Source organism: Psammomys obesus, unplaced genomic scaffold, assembly GCF_907164565.1.
Source record: "Psammomys obesus unplaced genomic scaffold, mPsaObe1.curated_primary_1811, whole genome shotgun sequence".
Taxonomy (NCBI): domain Eukaryota; kingdom Metazoa; phylum Chordata; class Mammalia; order Rodentia; family Muridae; genus Psammomys; species Psammomys obesus.
Genome location: NW_026594216.1, coordinates 2,579,575 through 2,598,923, shown reverse-complemented (window position 1 = coordinate 2,598,923; position 19,349 = coordinate 2,579,575). Strand labels below are relative to the sequence as shown.

The 19,349-nt window shown below is 44.8% G+C and overlaps 1 protein-coding gene across 1 annotated transcript in view; it reads right to left on the bottom strand.

Moving 5' to 3' along the window:
* Nucleotides 1-12,463, bottom strand: part of Aknad1 (AKNA domain containing 1) — a 24,755-nt gene extending 12,292 nt beyond the window's left edge. Inside the window, exons 1-5 of the mRNA XM_055618136.1 lie at nt 11,480-12,463; nt 7,554-7,655; nt 7,198-7,237; nt 6,888-7,030; nt 6,673-6,735 (exon numbers count right to left, since the gene is read on the bottom strand). Coding sequence (XP_055474111.1) covers nt 6,673-6,735; nt 6,888-7,030; nt 7,198-7,237; nt 7,554-7,655; nt 11,480-12,463 — 1,332 coding nt within the window. The remainder of the gene's footprint in view (nt 1-6,672; nt 6,736-6,887; nt 7,031-7,197; nt 7,238-7,553; nt 7,656-11,479) is intronic.
* Nucleotides 12,464-19,349: the final 6,886 nt, after the last annotated feature.

The following is a 19,349-nucleotide window of genomic DNA, read 5'->3' as shown; positions in this document are numbered from 1 at the left end:
AAGAAGAAGAAGAAGAAGAAGAAGAAGAAGAAGAAGAAGAAGAAGAACCGGAAATGGCGCAGTCTTTAAACTCTCAAAGCCTGCCTCCAGTGGCCTACTTCCTCCAACAAGGCTGCACCCCCTAAGATTCCCCAGCCACAGCTACCATCTGGGGACCATGTGTTCAGGCACACAGACCTGTGGAGGACACTCTGACTCCAGCCATCACACCTAGCACACACAAGACCCTGGATTGAACTCCAGGGGGAATAAAAATTGAGATTCAAGAGAGCAAGACTCCCAGGTAGCATAAAGTACGGAGACCAAAGATGTGTCTGGGGACAATAGATGTGACTAAAGGGAAATGACACAGAGATGTAGGAAATGTGGGGAATTTATGACTTTTCTTCTTTTCCTTTGTTTGTTTGTTGAGACAGGGTGTCTCTGTGTAGCCCTGGCTGTCCCAGACTCACCCTGTAGACTAGGCTAGCCTCCAACTCACAGAGATCCTCCTGCCTTTCCCTCCCCGAGGGCTGAGATTAGTAATACGGTTTCAATAAAGGCCCAGCTCCTGAAGGAGCAAGTCACTACTCAGTAATGCACCAGTTTCTTGCCCCTGCAGGGAGACTTCATCTACAGTAGCCATTGGTGGGTCCCTGCCAAAGCTCTGCATGCTGCAAGACCGCGACGTTCGTAGGACGATGCTCTCTGTCCTGGGAGCCCGCAGGAGACTGAGAGCTCGTCCTGAGCTGTGGGCCCTTGCTTGTCCTGAAGTGGCTTCAACTAAATGTGGGGAAAGACTGGGTCCCTCCCTCATCCCAGTGGGAGAGCTTCTCCCGTATATGGGATATAATTGCAGTTCAAACCCTTTTGATTTATATTCATACCAGACAGAGTGTGGTTGCAGCTAGGATATAAATAAACACTGTATAACTTTGGTCTCGATGAGGACCGAAGCCTGTCTTCAAAATAGCTGCCAAAATGAGAGAATCCTTGGGAGACAGATATACTTGCTCTATTAACTTCCTTAAAAAAAAAAAAGCAGAAACATGTGGCAATTTTTTCCCACAGGAACAAAAAACAAACAAACAAATAACAACAAAGCCCCCAAGCCTCTGGGGGGTGGAAAACAATATGCCAATTACTGCTAGCTAATTTCAAAGTATTGGCATATGGTAGGCAGCTTTCATTTATTTTTCTAAAAAGTGAAATGGTGCCTTGGGGGAAAATACCTCAGGACACTGTTTCCAAACACCAATCATTAAAATATTTTGGCATCGGAATTTCCTGTTACAATGCTGTGAGTGGAAAGAGCTGGGCTTGAACCATACTAAGCCTACTCAATGGATCTGTTTAATTCATACCAGGAAAATTGATGAAAATAAGCTTAGCCTGGAGTTCTGGAATGAGTTTTAAAATTATTTGGAGTGGAGAGAAAAGAGACTGACTCCATGAAAATGGAAAGCTCAGTATGAGGATGAATCCAAGTGTCCAATGTGACATCAAAGGCTACTGTTTAACTTTTGTTTTGTTTTTCGAGATAGGGTTTCTCTGTGTAGCCTTGGCTGTCCTGCACTCATTTTGTAGAACAGGCTGGCCTTGAACTCACGCAGATCTGCCTGCCTCTGCCTCCCTGAGTGCTGGGATCACAGGTGTGCACAACCTCTCCCGGCTGCCATTGTTTAACTTTAAGCTTTAGTGTTTTTTCCTTTGTCAGAATTGATGGGTCCCTCACCCGTAATCTAAGCCATCTACTGATTAGGTATCATGTTCGCATGATGTAAAGTTGAAAACCTGTTAAGTCAAACTATCTTAAGTCAGCACCATCTATGCACACACAATAGACTGTAGCTGTTGTTACTACAAATTCCTATTAGTATAGAAATGACTGGGCGTGGTGACAGACACCTTTAATCCCAGCCCTTTAGAGGCAGAGGCAGATGAATCTCTGTGAATTCAAAGCTAGCCTCAATATAGCGAGTTTCAAGCCAGCACAAGCTACATAGTGAGACCCTGTCTGAAAAAAAAAAATACTAAAAATGAATAAACATGACTTTGGAAACCTATTGATTATTGGGCATATAAATGGCTAACTTGGCGGATTTTTTTCCTTTTTTTTTTTTCCCCTATAGCCACCCTCTTTCTTTGGCTGTAAAAGGCTGACCCCGGCTGCACTGTATTATCAGGATCCTTCAACCCTGGCTTCAGCTGTTTTTAGCTAATGGAAGAGAGCAGCAGGACAGAGGTGTGAACTAAAGAGGAGGTGGGAGTCCTGACTTCTCTGATTCTCTCTTTCTTGCCCCATCACAGATTGGCCACATCCTTCTACCAAAAGCCACAGAACTTCTCAGTGCTCCTGCAGCTGCAGCTGCTCCCTTAGGCGCCAGGGCATGCATTTCCTCTGCTCCTTCAGGCTTGGGGATGAAGTAGCTCCCCACATCCTTCGTGGGTTTCCCTTAGCCTTTCCCAAGCTGTTGTAAAACAATGCCTTTACCAAACTCTCCTCAGGTACCACACTCGAGTCAACCGTCGGGTCCCACTCTGGATGCTGACTGACACTGTGAATCTCACAGACATCCCTGGGGGCTTCAGTGTGGGAGGTAGAAGGGATGCGACAGGCCTGGCTGAAGGGAGGAATTGGGGGAGTCTAACAAGTTTGAGTGAGAGTATCAGCGGGGGGGGGGGGAGCAAGGTAGAGTTCACAGAGAGAACACGAATGTCCAAGATGAACACAGACACTCAAGAGCCATTGGCAAAAAGCGAGGAGATAGCCCGCAGAAACCAGAAGCAGGAACATGGCGGCGAAAGCTATGCGAGGGCACCAGGTGGTCAAAATAAGGACGCTAAGAAGGGAAGAGACGGCAGGCGTGGTGGTGCATACCCATGATGCTCCATATACGGGAGGAAGAGACAGGAGGATCATTTCAAGTTCAAGGACAGCCTGGTCAATACAATGGTTCCTAGGCTAACCAGGGCTACATAATAAGACTCAGTCTGAGAGCTCAAAAAGGACTTTTATATTTAAATCACGTCTTAGAAGACAGGACATGATTTGTCTCATTTAATATTCTAACGGCACTGAAATGAGAAGAACATGCCACAGTATGTCTAAGATTACATAAAGTCTGAATGTCCTCCACTGTGATGTACTAAGGAGGCTGCTTTTAGCTGCCTCTAGGCCTTCCTCCAACACTGAATGCTGCGGGCCTGCAACTCTCAGACCACAAACTGACCAGCTAAGGGGCTGCCTTACAGTCCTGAAAGTCTGTTTAGCCTGTACAATCAGAAAGAAACTTCTTCAGCTGTGGCCTCTGAAGGCCGGTGATTCAAACCAGTTCTGCTTTGCTGGGCCCTTTAAAAGTCTTCATTTGTCCAACTGGTCACTGTCCTTTGTCAGTCATGTTGCTCCTCAGCTCCCTGGGTTCTGGATCTAGCTTCCAGGATCCCTAGCTCCCAAGGGCCCTCATGCTAAATCCATCTGTATCTCTCTCCTTCTGTGAACACCTTGACACCCTGGTGCCCGCTCCCTGCTTCTCAACACCTTCCATCCCCTGGCTTCAGCAGCTTCATTCCTTCAGGTCTGCTTGACCCTTGGAGTCCTTTATCTTTAGTCCCCTTTGTGAGTCTGTCTGTCCAGTGACCCCCCCCCGCCCCGATTTCCCTGTTGTCTGGGACTCTGTCCTTGACCCTTTCTACTTATTGCTCGGTGGCTGTCTGTGTGGCTGGGAGCATCTCACCCACAACTGTAACTTCAACCCACAACTCTACCGAAGTGTCAGTTCTGACACAGATACTGCCCAAGGTGAGACCATTGCTCTAACTTCCCACAGACTTCTCTCATTTGAAGGTCCTCACGGGGACTTCACACTCAACTCCTGGCCTCTTCCTGCTTTCCACACCCTTTCTGAGCTGGATCCTCTACGCTGATTCCTGACTTCAGTTACTCTGTAACTATCCACACCTCCCTCCCTTTTAGGCTTTATTTATTTCATGTATGTGAGCGCTCTATCTGCATGTACACCTGCATGGGAGAAGAGGGCATCAGACCCCAGTGTAGATGGCTGTGAGCCTCCATGCCACACCTCCTCTCTTTCTCTCTTTAAATCTATCACCCTCCTCTCCATCCTTCAGAACTGTATAACTTGCCCAGTGTTGGCTTCCTAACCGGTCCCTGCCCACAACCTCACCTCCATGGTGCTTGCTAGGCCTTGCCTTCAACTTCTGCCCTGTTGCTCCACCATCAAACTCGGGACGAAATTCAAGTTCTTTTCCTGACAGGGTCCTTGCCTGTCCCTCTACAGAGAGTTCTCTGTTTAGCTCTGTTCCCCATTTTTTAATTGGATTACTTGGTTTGCTGCTTTTCAGCTTCTTTGGTTCTTTATATATACTAGATATCAGCCCTCTGTCAGATATAGGGTTGGTGAAGATCATTTCCCAATCTGTAGGCTGTCGTTTTGCTCTAACGACAGTGTCCTTTGCTTTACAGAAGCTTTTCAGCTTCATGAGGTCCCATTTATTGATTGTTGCTCTTAAAGCCTGTGCTGTTGGTGTTCTGTTCAGGAAGTTGTCTCCTGTGCCAATGAGTTCAAGGCCCTTCCCCACTTTTTCTTCCAACAGGTTTAGTGTGTCTGGTTTTATATTGAGGTCTTTGATCCACTTGGACTTTAGTTTTGTGCAGAGTGATAAAAACAGAATTCTTAATAGAGGAATATCGAATGGCAGAGAAACACTTAAAAAATGCTCAACATCATTAGTCATCAGGGAAATGCAAATCAAAACAACCCTGAGATTTCACCTTATACCCATCAGAATGGCTAAGATGAAAAACTCAAGTGACAACACATGCTGGAGAGGCTGTGGAGAAAGGGGAACCCTCCTCCACTGTAGGTGGGAATGTAAACTTGTACAACCACTCTGTAAATCAATCTGGTGCTTTCTCAGACAATTAAGAATAGTGCTTCCTCAAGACCTAGCTATACCACTCCTAGGCTTATAACCAAAAAAGGCTCAAGTACACAATAAGGACATTTGCTCAACCATGTTTGTAGCAGCTTTATTTGCAATACCCAGAAGCTGGAAACAACCCAGATGCCCCTCAACTGAGGAATGGATACAGAAATTGTGGTACATCTACACAATGGAATATTACTCAGCAATGAAAAACAAGGAAATCATGAAATTTGCAGTAAAAGATCATCCTGAGTGAGCTATTCCAGAAGCAAAAAGACACACAGGGCATATACTCACTCATAAGTGGATATTAGACATATAATATAGGATAAAACTACTAAAATCTGTACACCTAAAGAAACTAATCAAGAAGGATAACTCTGGATAAAATGTTCAATCCCCATTCAGAAAGGCAAAGAGGATGGATATCAGAAGAAGGAGAAAACAGGGAACAAGTCAGGAGCCTGCCACAGAGGGCCTCTGAAAGGCTCTACCCTGCAGACTATCAAAGCAGATGCTGAGACTTATGGCCAACCTTTGGGCAGAATGCAGGGAATCTTATGAAAGAAGTGGGAAATACTAAGACCTGGAGAGGACAGGAGCTCCACAAAGAGAGCAACAGAACCAAAAAAATCTGGGCACAGGGGTCTTTAATGAGATTGATACTCCAACCAAGGACCATGTACAGTGATAACCTAGAACCTCTGCACAGATGTAGCCCATGACAGCTCCGTCTCCAAGTGGGTTCCCTAGTAATGGGAACAGGGATTGTCTCTGACATGAACTGATTAGCCTGCTCTTTGATCACCTGCCCCTGAGTGGGGAGCAGCCTTACCAGGCCACAGAGGAAGACAATGCAGCCACTCCTGATGAGACCTAACAGACTAGGATCAGAAGGAAGGGGAGGAGGACCTCCCCTATCAGTGGACTTGTGGAGGAGCATGCGTGGAGAAGGGGGAGAGAGGTACAGGGGAGATACAAAGTGAACAAAGTGTAATTAATAATAAATAATAAATAATAAAAATAATAAAATTTTTAAAATTTTTATTATTTATTACTTAATAACAAATATTATTAAGTAATATAATATACTGTGGGCTTCCTGCAGCAGAGTTTGCCTGAATCTTGTTCAAGCCCTCATTAAGTCTTTAGGCCACTAACCCTGTGGCCTAAACTCCATCTTCCACATCTTCAGCTCATTTGTTTCCACCCAGCTGCAACCATTGTCCCCTTGCTCCACCTCCATGTCCTACGACCGCTGTTAAACTGTTAAGGTGACAACATCTGGTCATTTGATTGGCTGTGACAACAAGCAAGGGTGTGAAAGCGTGTTAAAGGTTATGAGCAGAAAGTCCTGATTTGAGTTTCATTTTTAAGCATTTTCAGAGTCTTACATATCAAGTTGCCAGACACTAGCTACTTTTACAATTGAAATATACCAGGGCCCATCCACTATACACAGTTCACCCTTTACAGAGGCTTAGATGTTCTTCTCTGGAACATTCTATGGTCTGGGTTTTATTATAGGATGAATGGTGAGGTAAGCAATAGCTTCCTTAAGAAAAAAGGATAAATACATACAAAAAAACAGAATTCTAAACCTCAGAGCTCCAGAAACTAAGATGGTTTCCTTTTCCTTCTCCCTTCCACTCCCGCTGCTGTGCAGACTATTCATTGCTATGGAAAGCGTTTACCCACAGGAATTTCCAAGGAAAGATTTAAAAACTGGATTAAGTTCATTACCAATCTTATGTCTTGCAAATGACAGAGAGAGTCCTGTTTTATTCTTTTGGAAAATTCTTGTACCTGCAGTTTGAAAAAAAAAAAAAAAAAGATACAATATATCATTCTCGGCATGCCGTCTCCTGTTTGATGTTGGTTGTTTCTAATGCTGACAAATTGTTCTCTGACCTATACCACACACACACACACACACACACACATTTAATAAGTATTACCTTAGTCTTTAGCTGGTCAGTCTGTTCTTTCAGTTTCTGGCACATGTGTTTTCCTTGGGAGATCTTTTGGTATATGTAAGAATTTGAGGAAGGATATTTCTGAGATGGTGATGTCACTGTCCAGCAATATTTCTCGGATTCAACTGCTATGCAAAATAAAAGGTGAGGTTTGGCTTCCATTCATTCCTTCTTACCACAGTTCTACTAAATGTTACAAACAGGAGTCTCTGAAAATCAGCACCATTTGCGCTTTTTTTTTTTTAAGGTTTTCAAAATGCTTCTCTAGATAAAAGTAGTTCTCAGATAGTACCTGTGAGAAGTCCTTGGAGGGTGTCTATGGCAGACTCCATCTGCAAGATTAAAGAGTAAGGAAGCGTTGGTTGTGGATCTAATCAATGACAATGTTCAAAATGCCTTGTGTCCTGGCCATCAAGGAGGCAGCATAGGGCAATGATCCAAGCTGTGATCGCCATGTTGAGGTTGAATTTCACTGTGACTGGGTGACACAGGAAATTGCTGCTCATTACTATAAGCCCCAGATTTCTTGGTGATAAGGTAGGGGACACTTGAGAATGTGCCTTATAGGGCTGCTATCAGGGTTAATCGGGGTCCACATTCAGCTGACATTATGACTGTGTTTGACACTAGCATGTAGAATACACCAACATGTCTCCTAGACTTAAGCTCCATGAGAGTAAGGGCCATTGTCAGTCTCATCACAGCTCTGTTGCTGGTGTTCTCGTTAACATCAGACATGGCGGCCAGACTCTAGGAATAACACGATATACATTAGATGCTTAATGTTGAGATGGTGGTGGCTCCTGCTGTTGCAGACTTACTGGACAGGGTTAAACTCCTGAGTGGTTCCCTTTTGGGGTCTTGCTGCTCCCAACACATGGAGCTGAGAAACATAAACATGCCAGAGAGATGACTGACTGTGCTCAAATTTGACTCTAACCAGGATGAATACTCCCAGTATAGGATGATAAGAAACCTATTGGGTCCAGTTCTCAAATTTAAGCTGATAGGACTGGGGAAAAAAGTTTAGAAGCCTGACCTCAAGCTCATTGACAAATTCAAGCATTTCCAGGAAGAGATGTGTGAATATCTAACTCTGCTTCTGAAAACCATGAGCTTCTGAGAATTGGCCATGCATGAATGAGCAGAAGAAGCCAGGCATGGTGGCACACACCTGTAATCCCGGCATTCTGGGAGGCAGAGGCAGATGGATCACTATGAGTTGAAGGCCAGCCTACTCTACAAAGTGAGTACAGGACAGCCAAGGCTACACAGAGAAACCCTGTCTCAAAAACAAACAAACAAAACAAAAACAAAGAAGAAAGAAGGACCCCAACGATTCCCAAAACCATTTGAATGTAAATTTCTCTAAGACAGAAAATAGCTTGGTCAGGCTGGGTGGGCTGCTGATTCCCAGTATGCATGTGTGAATGTGTGTGTGTGTGTGTGTGTGTATAGTGTCATGTAGGGTTGGGTATCTGCTCAAATCCTTGGTGTGTTTAGCTGAACTGGAAGGGTGTTACAGATAAGGGGTAGAAATGCAGATAAACAAGACTGTGCTATTCCATCCAGACCGCCCTTCACACAAAGCTTAAAAGGAAGACTATTCAGTAACGAGGAATTAATTTTTTTTCCTGTCATATTTTCAAAGATGAACTTACCTAACAAATGAACCTTAAATAATCAATTTGATCCTGAACCTCAGCAGGAAGGGAAGTTAGGGAGAGATGAGAAGATAGGCTAAGAAAAGGAGAAATAGTATAGATTAGCCAGGAACAAAATTTTATACTAAATGAAGGCTAATATAAAGCTTGAATTGTGGCATTATAGAGCTTGGTTTTATTTCATTTGGCATTGATAACTGGGGGAATAATGTATGTAGAACACAAGGCCAGGCTCCGGGAGGCAGCAGTGGAAAAAGTGAAGATAAGGTTCTTCATAATTTGCAGATCTCATAGAAGAAATGGATACCTCCAGGCTATTATGACCCGAAGCAGGCTGAGATGAATTAAAACAGAACTCCTGTACAGTTTTGGATATCCTCAAACTCCAACTCAGTGTCTCGCAGAGATATTTGCACAACAGCTAAGTTATGGAATTACCTAGGTGTCTGTGGTGGTTTGAATAAAAAATGTTCAACTTACTAGGGGACCCACATGAAGATCAAACTGCTCATTGGTTACATATGTGTAGGGGGCCTCGGTCCAGTCCATGTGTGATCTTTGGTTGGTGCCTCTGTCTCTGTAAGCCTCTGTGGGTCTAGGTTAGTTGACTGTTGGTCTTCTTGTGGCGTTCTTGTCTCCTCCCGGTCCTTCTATCCTTCCCCTCGACTCTTTCACAGGACACCCAAGCTCTGCCTAATGCTTGGCTGTGAGTCTCGGCATCTGTAGTGCTGAGTGTGTCCTCTCAGAGGACAGCTATGCTAGGCTCCTGTGTGTAAACATAGCAGAGGTTAATGGTATCAGGGGCTGGCTCTCTCCCATGGAGTGGGTCTCAGGTTGGGCCAGGGATTGGTTGGACATTCCCTCTGTCTATGACATGGACTCTGTTGCCTGCTTTCAATCACTTCCCACTACCAGGGCTGCCTTGCCTTTTGCCTCAGGGGATGAGGATGCAGTTCTGATGAGGATGCTATGCTAGTGTAAGTTGGGGAGGGGATCCCTTTTTCTGAAGAGAAGGGAGAAAAGAGAGAGGGAATAGAGTAGGAAGGAGAGACTAAGAAGAGTGGAAGTAGGGGCCTATGATTGGGATATAAAGTGAATAAATTTAAAAAAGTGGCCCCATAGGTACATAGAGAGTGTCACTATTAGAAGGTGTGGCCTTGGGGGAGAAGGTGTGGTCCTGTTGGAGGAAGTGTGTCTCATTCTCTTCCTGCAGCCTGTGGCTCAAGATGTAGAACTCTCCTTCTCCATCGCCATGTCTGCCTGTACACTGCCATGTTTTCCACCATGATGATGATGGGCTGAACCTCTAAACTGTAAGCCAGCCCCAATTAAATGTTTTCCTTTGTAAGAGTGTCCTTGGTCATGGTGTCTCCTCACAGCAATAGAAACTCCAACTGTCAGTGTCCAACAGCAGGAATAAATCAAGGGTGGCTCACATACACAGTGGACTGTTCAGCCGTGAAGAAGGATTAAGTTATGAAGCTTGCAGGAAGATGGGTATAACCAGAAATAATATTAAGCAAACTCAGTCAGTCTCAGAAAGACAGGCATCACCTGTTTTCTCTCACTTATGGGTTCTAGATTTCATACAAATATATAAGATTTTATAAGTACGGATGACAGAAAGAAGTGATCTGGGGGAAAGTGGGGATTATTGGGAAGGAAGAGTGGGGAGAAAGGGAAGTTAGTGGGCCGTGTGTGGAGGTGGGTATGCTCAGTGCATTATATATTTTCATGACCTCGGCCTTATGTCACCCAGTTTATTTCAGTTACTTCCAAGAACAATAATGACAGTAATGCAGAAGAAAAAGCAAGCAAGCAAGCAAGCTGTGAGTTGGTAGATTTGAGGAGTTATGTGGCCTGCAGGGAAGCTATATAAATAAATATTCTTTGATAAATCAGGTTAGAACATTCTAAGGCACATGGGGTGGTGCACTCCTGTAATCTCAATGTTGTGAGGTTGAGGCCAGAAGATCAGAGGTTCAAGGCCAGCCTTGGCTACAGGAAACACCGAAGAAAAAAAAAAAGAACAAACAAAGCAAGGATGTCCCTGTAATGAAGGAACTGGAGAACTTTTGGGGGCCGGAGAAGAACCAGGCGACTGAAGAAGACTCCGAGAAGGACTGAGTTTAGACGTCTAGATGAGGGCTGGAGAGATGGCTCGATGGTTAAGAGCACTGGCTGCTCTTCCAGAGACTCTGGGTTCAATTCCCAGTACCCACATCATGACTCACAGCCCTCTGTAACTCTAGTTCCAGAGGCTCCAATGCACTCTGCGGGCACTAGACAACACATACGATGAGCATGCATACACGCAGCCAACACCTACACACATACAATAAAATAGAAAACCTTAAACATTAGAAAAGAGCAGATTTAGTTGCTGGGGAAATTAGTGGAGAAAATAGGGGAGGAACTAAAAAGGGAAATTGGGGTGGATTTTATCACATGCATGTATGCAACTCTCAAACAATAAAAATAAATAAAATTTTAAAAAATTCTAGATGAAGTTAAAAAATATATTGGAGGCCGGGTATGGTGGGGTGACACATAACTAATCCCAGCGCTTGAGAGGTCTCGAGGCAAGTGGATCTCTGTGGGTTCAAGGCCAGCCTAGTCTATATTTTGAGTTCCAGGTCAGCCAGGACTAGAAATTAAAAAAAAAAAAAAAAGTAGAAAAAAAAATACATTGGGAGCGTTTTGAGGAATTTGAGTTGTATCTTCCTTTATATTTTTCTGAACCCAGCCTCCGATTCTTTTCATGAGGTCATCACTGAGCTTCTGAGAGGTCAGTTCGCTTGCCCAGAATAACCCAGAGACCTAACAAAACCTCAGAACTACAGCCAAGCTCTGTGCACAAACCCACGCTGGGACACCCTCCCTGGGTCAGTACTGGCATTGCTCATTTACCTGTGTTTGTTGCGAAGGTTCGGTACATTTCCGTTTTTGCTCTGGTTGTTTTTCAACACAGTTTGACCCAGACGTGATTCCTAAACTATCTTGCACAACTGTTAATTTATTTCTCAACCTAGGAGAAAAGCTGGCTTGGTTAGCTATTGTAAATGGTTTATTAGTTACGGTATTTCTAGCGATTTTCACTTTGGGAATGACCTTTGAAAAATCTGGGAGAGGGTCATGCACTTGACCTTGGCCATGTTTGAACTGGTTGCCTGAATTTGCTTTTTCAGTCATCTGTCTTTGGGATGTTTGCCCCAGGCAGTTTTTATGTTTATCACCTGGATGCTTAGTTCTACTTAGAAAGCTTACATCTTCTTGATGGTTGCTCTGCCTAGCAGTCACCGGTTTTTCTAAGGGACAGGTGTTTTTTCCTGGTGTGCCTGCAGGACATCTGGGCCTGTTGCTATTTTCTGCACCACTCTGGGGACCGAACTGGTCAGTGAATTCTGGGAGACAATAATTCTTTGCATAATGTGAAATGATAGTTGTAAAAATAGCTACATCATCAAGACTGTCAGTATTCAAGGTCTCTGGGAGAGTTTTGCAGTCACCGCCTTGATGCCTTGGGAACTGCTCCCTGGAAAGATAATGGAGTAAAATATCCAAAATGTGTGAATTTGAGGTAGTTCCTTCACTAGCTGAAGCAGGAGAAGCCAAGGTGCGTAGTTTATCTTTATCTCGTCTGTCGCTGACAACACATCCAGGCATCTTATCCCAAGCCGCATCCAGAGCTGTGAGATGACACATCTCATGGAGAGCAGCCGTATCCTGAAGGTCTCCTCCAGCAAGAACAACTTCCTCTGACACAGAAAGTGGGTCCTTTGTCCAGGTAAAGCTGTAAGAAGTGCACGCCTTCGTCTGGGAGAGGTCCCCATCGTAAGGCAAGTCTTCCTGTTCTTTGTACGTTGCATCTTCTGAAAAGTCAGCTTCATCCATGACGATGTGGGCTGGTGTCTGTGGTCCTCTGCTACCTGGCCTTGGCCTTCTTAATGGTCACAATACGACACCGTCTGGTTTTCATTGAATGTCTGCGCTGTGTGTTCTATGCTGTGAGAAGAGAAAACAGCTTTTGTTAGCAAACATCAGAATAATGTATGAAGCTATGCTCATTCTGGCTTCTTTAGTGGAATAGAAACATGGTTTCCATTTAGAGAAATTCAATTGCAAACCTGAAAGCAGAAAGCCCAGCCAAAGGATATAACTCATCCTGACTGCTGCTGAGAAAAAGAATGGTGGAAGAGTTGTAATTTTTATCCATTAAAATTTTGAGGAGGTATGGTCTGTACTTAATGACCACATCTTTCTCTCTCTCGAGAGAGAGTGATACTATTTGGCATTTGTTCTCATTGCTTCTCGGCCTTTTGGTGAAGATCAAATGCGGAATTCTTTCTCTCAGAGTGAAAGCTTGAAACACAAGTAAAAGGCTGTTGAAAGTGTTCACGTGATGCTGGAGGCTAGCTCCGCTCAAACGTGGCAAGTCAAGATCTCCGTTCTGTTGCCCTTTGTAAAGTGGTACTTTATTTTCTAATAGACACATAATAACTGTAAATATTTGTGGTGTACAATGTGGTGTTTTGATATACATACATACATATATAAAGTAATAGCATTAAAAAAAATACAGGGCCTCACTGTGTAGCTCTGACTGACCTGGAACTCACTACGTTAAAACTAGGTTGGGCTTGGACTTGGAGATCTCCCTGCCTCTGCCTCCCAAGTGATGGGATTAAAGGCGTGTGCTACCACACTGGGCCCATGAGAAACTTTTTATCACCTTGAACATGCATTATTTTCTGTAGTCAAATACTAACAGTCTCCTCTTCTATTCTGAAATATTTACCATTGTTAAGCACCTCATTGCGCAATAGCGTATCAGTAGTATCAGGACATATTCCTCCTAGCCTAACTTTGTGGCCATTGACCGCGTCCTCGCCATCCCTGTTATGACACTGCTATCCACCATTTCGCTCTCCACTCCTATAGGATCAGCTTGTTAATGTGTTCTGCTGATTGTGTGAGTATATGTTTGTGTGCAGGGATGCTCGAACATGCATGTGTATGCATATGCATGCAAAGGCGAGAGGTCAACTTTGCGTGTCTTCCTTACTCTCCATCCTGTTTTTTGAGACAGGGTCTCTCTCACCGAACCTGGTGCTTACATTTTCACTAGACGGGCTAGCCAATAAGCCCCAAGGATCCTCCTGTCTGTGTTTCCTCAGCCCTGGTACTAAAGGCACGCTACAGCATGCCTGGCTTCTTATATGCATGTGGGGGATTGAAGTCAAGTTCTCATGCAGTGCACCAAGTCCTTTACAGACTGAGCCATCTCCTGCCTCAGATTCGCTTTCTTGGATTCTGCATATGAATGAGATCAAGTACTTTCTTGTGCCTCCATTGTTTCGCCCTACTTCTGCCACATCTGCCTCAGTGTTCTTTCCCCTTTGCTGTCTTCCATCGGTTTCCTCTTGTATTTCTTAGAAGAGCATAGAACAATGGTTCTCAACCTGTGGCTCATGACCCTTGGGGTAACATATCAGATATCCCGTATATCAGATATTTTCATTATGCTTTCTAACAGTAGCAAAATTACAGTTATAAAGTAGCAACAAAAATAATTTTATGGTTGGGGGTCACCACAACACGAGGAACTGTATTAAAGGGTCAAAGCATTAGGAAGATTGAGGACCACTGGTATAGAAGGATTGACAGAAATATGCCCAGGGGAGGTTTGAACACCTAAATGACAGGCAAACATCCCTCTTCTACTAGGATCCACGGAGGAGGTTTGCCAGTGAGGCTTTGCCTCAGCAGGTCCCTAGCAGCTGCCCTAGCCCAGAGGGCAGGGCAAATGTGGCCAAATGTCTCAGGGATATTTCTGAAAATGGTCAGGGCACAGCTGGCTATCGTTGGGTACAAATCCTTTTTGCTAAAGAAAAGCCACAATGTTCATTCAGAAGACCCTCTTCTTGTTGGTGAACAGTACCTCTGAAGTAATAAAACCATGCCAGCTTTTAGGTGGGGTGACGGGGCAATGGCTTCCCAAGAACACGAGCCAGTTTCTGAGCTCTGCTGACACAGGAAGACCACAACCATTGGCTGGCCCCGCCCATCTGATGATGCGGTTGGGTGAACAGATCTTTGAGGTCCTTCTTCATCCAAATTCTTGTGTCTAAGAGCTTGTGATTTATTAGTTAACCTCAAGGGCTAAAATAATATGTTTGATAAAGAAAAAAAATTGAAATAAGCTCCCCAAGGAAAGAGGAACACAAACCCTGGGACATCTGGGAAACATCAAATGAAAACCTTCATTTGTAGTTGCACGCCAGTGTTACAGTGTTACAGATTTCTAAGAGTGAAAACTGCTTTGGAGAGGGGAAGGGAAGAGCAAATCTCCACAGGATTGCTTTACGTCATTTGTGCAGAGGTGGATACTTGTTACGGAATGGGGAAGGCACGTCTGTGTGAGCAGAATTATGGGTCACTCACACCCAAGCTGAAGGACAGGAGGAAAAGTTTCCTAGGAGAGACAAGGACAAAGCCGGAGCTGGCCCTGGATTTGGTTCCTGCACCTCCACTCATTAGCTGCATGGCATCTAGACAGTCATTCGGCTTTTCTCTCCTCCCCTTCCTCCTCCTCTCCGACCTTTTCTGTTGTTGTTCTAGGATAAGAACTCCCTATATCCAGCTGGCCTCAAACTCCTAGGCTTACGTGGTCCTTCTGCTTCAGCCTCCTGAGTATATAGGCATGCGTCCCTGTGCTTGGTTTTTATGTAACTTTTCTGAGTCTGTTTTTCTTCTGAAAAAGGAATGAGACGGCCTAGTTCACCAGGCTTCTAGATGAAGGCAGGACAAAAAACATGTGACGCATGAGTCACAGCAAGAGTGCAGCAAGCACTTAAAAATGAAAGATCGCCAGGTGTGCTAACACACACCTTTAATCGAAGCAGAAGCATTGGCAGGTGCATCTCTGTGAGTTCCAGGCCAGCCTGGTCTATATCGTAAGTTCCAGGACAGCCAGGGCTACATAGTCTATGTCTCTAGATAGATAGATGATAGATAGATAGATAGATAGATAGATAGATAGATAGATAGATAGACAGACAAATACATTAGAAAGATAAAGGGATGATGAGATGGCTCTCAGGGGACAAGGGCGCTGGCCACCGAGTCCCATGTTTGACCCCTGGGAACCACAGGAAGGAGGAGAAAACCAACTGCTAAAAGTTGTCCTTTGACCACCACACACGTGGTGTGTTACAACACAGCCACGGTCACACAGACCTCTCTCTCTCTCTTTCACACACACACACACACACACACACACACACACACACACACAATTTTGTCTAAAGCAAAGGGAAGACCTCACAAAGATAAGTCCAGGGAATTCTCTAATTACACTCAGGGGAAAAAAAAAAAAAAAAAAAGCAGCTTCAGAACTACTACTGTTTCCCCGCTATACATCCAAAACATCATGAAAAAGGCAGCCCTCATCCTTCGCTTTAGCATCACAATGAGCCCTTACAGATGGCTGGAAAGAAAGGGAGCATCTTCCTGATAACAGCCAGCTGAGTCTTGGAATCTACAGGTGTCTTCTGAGAGATTCCAGTCAGAAGCCGCCTGCCTCTGCAGGTGACCCGAGCATTGTGTGCTCAGAGGGGGCTCATAGTCACTCTGTGGAACACAGGAACCCCAGTGCCCCAGCCCATCCGAACACCTTAGTCCCGCCCTGAGCAGAGCCGTGCAAGTGCCCACTATGCCGATAGTTCTTCCCGTATGGTTTGCAACATCCTAAAATCGGAACTGTTGCCTGTGGTAGAGATGATGGCAGGCAGGGGTAGCTGGGTTCTGCGGAATTAAAGGTGCTGTCTATTTGTAGGGGGCACTTAGTGTAGGGGAAAGGTCCGTCAGCGTTGTTTCCGGCTGGCAGGTGGCATTTCTCCTGTTTACTAGGTCAGTGCAATGATAACACAACCTCGCATCATGGAAGGACTGTTTCCATCACTGGGTCATGGATTGTTTTGGTTTGGCTTTTGAAGTCCCTGGGGATTGAAGCAAGGGCCTCGTGTATGTTAGGCAAGTTTCCCACCACTGAGCTACATGCCTAGCCTTCATTGCTGAGGCCCTGAGCTTCTGATTCTCTTGTGCCTTTGTTAGAGTTTCTGTTGCTGTGATAAAAACATCATGACCAGAAACAACTTGGGGAGGAAAGGGTTTATTTCATCTCTCAGCTCTTCAGGTCACACTCTGTCACTGAGGGAAGTCAGGACAGGAACTCAAAGCCTGAGGTAGGAGCTGAAACAGGGGCCATGGAGGAACACTGCTTAATGACTTGCTCCTCATGGCTTGTTCAGACTACCTTTTTTTGTTTTGTTTTGTTTTTCATAGCCACCAGGACCACCAGGCCAGGAGTGGCATGTGAGTGAGGCTCTCCCACATTAATCACCCATCAAGAAAATGCACCACAGGCTTGCCCACAGGCCAACATAGTGGACACATTTTAAATTGGGGCTCTCTTTTCCAAGATGACTCTAGATTGTATTGCATTAACATAAAACTAGCCAGCTCAATTAACAGCTTGTCAGCTTGTCACCCAAAAAGCATCGCTCTTAAATCATAAACTTCCCTTGTCCCCAAGATGTCATATCAATCAATAGCACAATATAAAATATATTCTAAACATCCCAACGGTCTTTAAAAATTCAAACACTTTAGAAGTTCAATATTTTAAAACATCTTTCAAGGTTCAAAACCCTCTACAATATGTAGGCTCCAAAATATATTCTCCTAAGAATTCGCAGTTAAATAGTTGTTTCTTTTTTTTTCTTTTTCTTCTGCTCATCCTCCTCTTTCATCTCTTCTTCCTCTTCTCCTCCTCCTCTTTCTCCTCCTCCTCCTTCTTTTCTTTTTCCCCCTGACAAGGTTTCCCTGTGTAGCCTTGGCTGTCCTAGAACTTGCTCTGTAGATGAGGCTGTCCTCAAACTCAGAGATCTGCCTACCTCTGCCTCCCAAGTGCTGGGATTAAAGGCATGAGCCACCACTGCCTAGCTGGCTAAATAGTTTATTATTTACATGAGAACATAGTCAGGTCATAGTAACAATCAAAGCAAAACCAAAGTTGAGTGGCATAAAAAGGTCCATGCTTGCTATCTAGGATCCTAGTGACAATCCTCTGGGCACTAAAGGGCTCCTTTTCTCCAGCTCTGCCGTTTTCGTTACCCATAGCTTGTCCTGCAGTCTCAGGCCAGCTCTCCCACAGCTGATGCTGTGCTCATCCCAGAACACTGGAATCTCCAAAATGCTGGGGACTCAGCTAAAACTGGCTCCACCTTCACCAATACTTTCTCCTGGGCACTCTACAGGAACTCGGACCCTGCCTCATGGTTCTAAGCCTCAGTTGCTTTCCATGACCACCTCTTTCTTCTTTAAAGTACCCCCAAGTGATTCTTACACATTACCAACTTTGGCTGCCAGCATGAGACACCGTCTTGACCTCCTCTAGACCACAGCTTCTGTGTGATGATCCTTAGTAAACACTCCCAGATTTATAACCCTTAGTGATGCTGGTCTAGTTCTTAATCACCACTGATTTCTTAGCTCCAACTGAATAGCATCAATGGTCCCAGCAAAGCAAGGTTTCATATCGGGTTCTAGTCTCTTATAATCACAGCCACTTTTTTCCTGTCCCAGCTCACCAGAACCACAGATTCTTAACAGCCCTGACTGAGTCTTATTTCCTTCTGAAACTTAGAAAGCCAAGCCTCTGTCATTTGCATTTTCCTCAGCATTGTCTTCCAAGCTCCCACAATAGCTTATTAAGCTCTGAACATTCAGTGGTTTTTCCAGCCCAAGGTTCCGATATCCTTCCATAATCCTTCCCCAAACATGATCAGGTCTGTCAGCAATACTCCACTCCTGGTACCCATTTCTGTATTAGAGTTGCTACTGATGTGATAAAACACCATGACTAAAAGAAACTTGGGGAAGAAAGGGCTCATTTGATGTTACAATTGTTAGGTCACACTCCAACAGTGAGGGAAGTGAGGACAGGGACTCAAGGCAGGAACTACAGAGTCCACAGAGGAACGCTGCTCACTGGCTTGCTCCTTGTGGCTTGTTCCGCCTGTTTCCTTAAAGTACCCAGGACCAGTATCACAGGGATGGCACTGCCAACTGTGGTGTCTTGAATGAGAATGACCCCCATAGGCTCACACGTTTGAATTCTTGATACCTCATTGGTGGACTAGTTTAGGAAGGATGAGGAGGTGTGGCCTTGTTGGGGAAGGTGTGTCATTGGGGGTGGACTTTGAGGTTTTAAAAGCCCATGCCAAGCCCCCCCGTCTCTCTCTCTCTCTCTCTCTCTCTCCCTCCCTCCCTTCCTCCCTCCCTTTCTCCTCTGCATTTTATTTGTGGATCAGATATAAGCTCACGGCCTCTCTTCCAGCCCCACGCCTGCCTGCCTGCCTGCCTGCCTGTTACCATTCTCCCCTCCATGACAGTCATGGACTCACCCTCTGAAGCAGCAAGCAAGCCCCCAACTAAATGCTTTCTTTTATAAGTCGCCCTGATCATGGTGTCTCACCACAGGAATAGAACAGTCACCAAGACACCCATGTTGAGCTGGGCCCTTCTTAATTATGAGAACACGCCACAGGCTTGCCTACAGGACAACCTGGGGGCAGCATTTTCTCAACTGGGGTTTCCTCTTCCAAAATGACTCTGGCTTTTATCAAGTTGACATAAAACTAGCCAGTACATCCTGTCCCCATGTCATGAGTTGTGGGATTACAAGTGTGTCTCATCATGCCAAATTTATGCCGTG